At 38.3% G+C, this 4,072-nt stretch overlaps 1 protein-coding gene across 1 annotated transcript; it reads right to left on the minus strand.

Moving 5' to 3' along the window:
* Window positions 1-485: 485 nt before the first annotated feature.
* Window positions 486-3,672, minus strand: irx1b (iroquois homeobox 1b). Its single transcript, XM_051671521.1, has 4 exons — window positions 3,281-3,672; window positions 1,508-2,495; window positions 1,279-1,351; window positions 486-776 (listed from the first exon to the last, which is right to left on the minus strand). Exons 1-4 carry the CDS (start codon window positions 3,524-3,526, stop codon window positions 731-733), a joined length of 1,353 nt encoding a protein of 450 aa, XP_051527481.1. The 5' UTR covers window positions 3,527-3,672; the 3' UTR covers window positions 486-730.
* Between the last annotated feature and the right edge of the window lie 400 nt (window positions 3,673-4,072).

Here is a 4,072-nt window from a genome sequence, read left to right on the forward strand (position 1 = left end):
GATAAATAAGTTTTAGATTTAAAACGAGGTCAACGGTATTTTGCATTTTTTAATGTTGTTTTGCATTCGAAAGAAAAGCCGCCCATAGATGTCGCCGTTGCCTTGATGATTATTTCTTTGTAAAGTTTTATTTTAGTTTAATTTTTCATTACTGGGTCATTAGTAGACTAAACTACTACTTCTGCTTATTTACGGTAACTTAAATTGTGCCGTAAAATCTTTTGATAAGTTTGATAAGTGAAATGTTGTGAAATAACTGTGTTGATGTTCATAAGGAGCCAGAAGTCTACACTATCAAAACTGTTTAAATATTATTTGACCACGTCTGTGCAGCATTCAACATTTCGTTCACGTCCGTGTCAAAACTCAAATTAAAGCGAGGCTACAGTAACAAAACTGACCTGCGCACTTATTCTTGTTTCAGTCGTGGGAATTATTCAGTTTAAGATAACTGATTTCAGAAACACATTTCATCTCATTTGCTTTATTACACAAAAATATATCATTTTTACAATTTATGACAAATATTTCTTATTAACTCTGTAAAAGAAACGCAGGCGAGCTACACGGTCAACTCAAACATGCTGAAATGAAATTAAAATACAAAACTGATATTGCAGGATGGGAGTGTATTAAGAAATACACTATCCGATGACGTGTATGCTTTTGTTTTATTGTCACATTTTATTTTCGTTAAATAATTTAAAGGATTTAGATATAAGTTCTGTGTTCATGAAATAGTCTTCATTGCGCGCTGTGATGTTTCATGATGAGACCTGTATGAGTGGAGAAAAGGACACAAATGGAGAAAAAAATTAGTCAGGAAATAAGGAAATGAAATCAGTTATGACACACATCGACTATAGTAGTAAACCGTTTCGTTCTAGTACAAATTACTGATTTTCTGCTGTTACACTTTTAATAATTTTAATTAATATGTCATTAGCAAACAACATATGTTAATTCTTATATATTTAAACAGCTGTTTATTCATCTACCTACAAGTAGAACTATGAAAATGAATAAATCCAAGTTTTATGACATTTCTTACTAATTAAATATACATTAAGTAATGATGAACTAATGATACTGAACGTTAGTAAAAAATAATTAAAGCTGTAATTAAGAAAAGTTGTTTAAAAGTGACACTTATTTTTCTTTTGAACTGCTTGTGAAATAAAGCTGTATTTAGTTACTCAGGAAGCGAATAGTTTGAGGTAATTAAAGCTAGTGTTTGGAAATAATAATAATAAAAAAAGACCTGTGCGTAAAATTTACCTGTCGTGGATGACTGGAAATGGTGGCCTGGACGCGAGTGTTGGAGATTCAATTCTCTGAATGTTTTCTTGATCTATACAAAATTAAAAGCACAGCCTAAATGAATGAAAATGTTGTGCTAAAAAAATTAGACAGATCGTAACAGCAACCAAAATGTTGTTGGTGTTATAAAAGTGACAAAAATAATCAGTTACTCTCTTGAAAATTGTATTACATATTAAATACGAACCATTATGTTTGGGACTGAAACTGTCGGATGAGTTCTCACTGTCAGCCTCTAGACATGGAGACCCAGAGGAAGATGGGGGCTTCTTTTCGGGGTTCGTAACGGGGCTGTGGTTTGGGAAGTGACTGTTTTGACTTAAAAGCGAGCGCACACCCATCAGAGAATTTGCACTTAGAAAAGCTGCGCTCGCCCAGTTGTGTAGTTTCCCAATCTGACATGTATAAATTCCGTTAGTGGAGAGGAAAGCTGGATGTGTAGATGGTGAGGCTCTGAGGCCTGCAGGCGTCGAGGGGACGCTGACTTTCTGTGTATTATCAGGACTTGTCGCTGTCTCCGCCAGCGACCAAATTTTGGGTTTGCTGTTTCCAGGCCTCTGACAAACCGGCCCACTCGGAGATAACTCACCAACACTTTTTACCACGCACTGTTCTTTATTACTCGGCAGAGGATTGTCCATGTTTTTTAGTGCTTGTGAGGATAATATCCGTGGTGTTTCCACGTTTTCTCTCTCGTGTTGATCATGCGACGTTTCTTTTTCTACTCCATTGCTGTTATCTCCTCTGGGCTCATCGGCCTTGTCTATATCGATGGTCTCCAGATCGATTTCTTCCTCGTCGTCATTCTTGTCCGCATCGTCCTCGTTGTCGCTGTCAAAGATCCGTCCGTCTCTGTCCTCGGCACTGCGTCCCCAGGTCACTTTATTCTCCTTCTTGAGTCTCCGGCGCGCGTTGGCGAACCAGGTGGACACCTGCGTAAGGGTCATCTTAGTGATGATGGCCAACATGATCTTCTCACCCTTGGTGGGGTACGGGTTCTTTTTATGTTCCTGTAGCCATGCCTTTAGTGTGCTGGTGGTTTCTCTGGTTGCGCTCTTGGCCCGGGCCGGATCTCCGTATTGGTACTGGCCATATGGGTAGAAACCAGGTGCAGTGTGGACTGCAAATCCTGGTGGGTGAGCCCCGGGGTTATCCTTGAGCTCATATTGCGATCCCTTGGGAATGGAAAAATTAACCATGAGAAAAACGTTTGAAAGCTCCTGAAATAGCCTATAAATGTTAACAACGTTCAAAGTGTGGAAATGCAATTTCCTTGTTTTGATGTTGAAAAGGTGAAACAGTGAGATTACTGTTTCATCTCGGTGGGAAACTATAGTTTCTTAACCACAGTTGACTTAAACCAATCAGTTTAACCAATAACATAACACTTTTGCCTTCGATTATGGATAACTAAAGTAAAACAAAAACACCAGAAAAACAGTAGATTTATAAAAAAAATTGTTTTATTATTATTATTATCCAATTAACAAGGATAGCAATAAGGAGCTATCCTAATAGCAAAATGGAGATCATGTCATTTAAATTAGTTACAACGAAAAAACGTTAAAAACCCGTTAATTGGTCTTAAAGTATTTTAGCAAAGGCTAGAAAGAAATGCTACGTTTCATTTCATTTTTATTAATTGTGTCGAATGGTGTGAGAGAAAAACGATATAATTTGTTCTTTTTGAACCATTTGGACCACTGGACCATTTTTTGAAACATTTGGACTGTGTATTGTAATTATTAAGACATTAAGCAACTGTAAATATTTGATAAAAGCTGGTAGCTAATTGTAGTTACTTTGTTTACGTTTGAATCTTTTTAGAAATGTTCTGTCAATTTAGATTGCACTCCGACAGGGTCATGTTTAAAGTTTCATTTATCAATTCAAAGTGTCGTACAAATCGCTTTCCGCTCTAAAGAGCTCCAAAAAAATATTTCAAACAACGGGATCTTACCATCTGAGAGAGCAGGGCCAGTTCGGCACTGTTGTAAGGTAAGAAGGCGCTATAATTTTGCACGGTCCACGGATTCGCGTACATGCCCAGCATCGGCGTGATCGCAGCCGCTGTAGTCGCAGGACTTGCGCTGCTGTCCGAGCTTCCCTCGCGTGGAGAGGTAAGCATGACACCCGTTCGTTCGGCTCCGTACACCTCCTGGGATGCGTTTAGGAACTGTGGGTAACCCAGCTGGGGGAACGACATGTCCAACTCCCAAAGAACTCTGACAGAGATTTATAGCAAAGAAGGGCAATCCACTCGTGATAACGGATTTCAAAATCACAGTAATAACTCTGGCTTGGTGCAGAAGCGCAGTCTCTTCGGTGGTAGGGACGTCTAGTGATGCGTCTACCCTCTGGACCTCTCACAATTTGAAGTTGACGGCTTGATTGGCATGCTACTTAAGCACGAGGCCCCTCCTATCCGGGGCCACGCGATAAGTAGACTGTAGTGTGTATTTTTGTGTTTGTGTGTCAGTGTAAATGAATGACTTCAGTTGCATACGACTTGTTAACGTAAAAGTGTTGAATATGACAACAAATATCTAAAACTTTGACATTATGAAAACATAAAACAATAGGACTGTCTTTGGAAATATAGTACACATTTTGGCATTCCTTTAAACGCCAATTGCATTGGTTTAATGACCAATGACTATACATTTCTCAAAATATAAATCAATATTTTAGTCATTATTTTCTCACATTTTTGATCGATGACTTGCTCTAAATGACAGGATTTCAAAAGGAA

The sequence above is a fragment of the Myxocyprinus asiaticus genome, chromosome 34 (genome assembly GCF_019703515.2).
Source record: "Myxocyprinus asiaticus isolate MX2 ecotype Aquarium Trade chromosome 34, UBuf_Myxa_2, whole genome shotgun sequence".
Lineage (NCBI taxonomy): Eukaryota > Metazoa > Chordata > Actinopteri > Cypriniformes > Catostomidae > Myxocyprinus > Myxocyprinus asiaticus.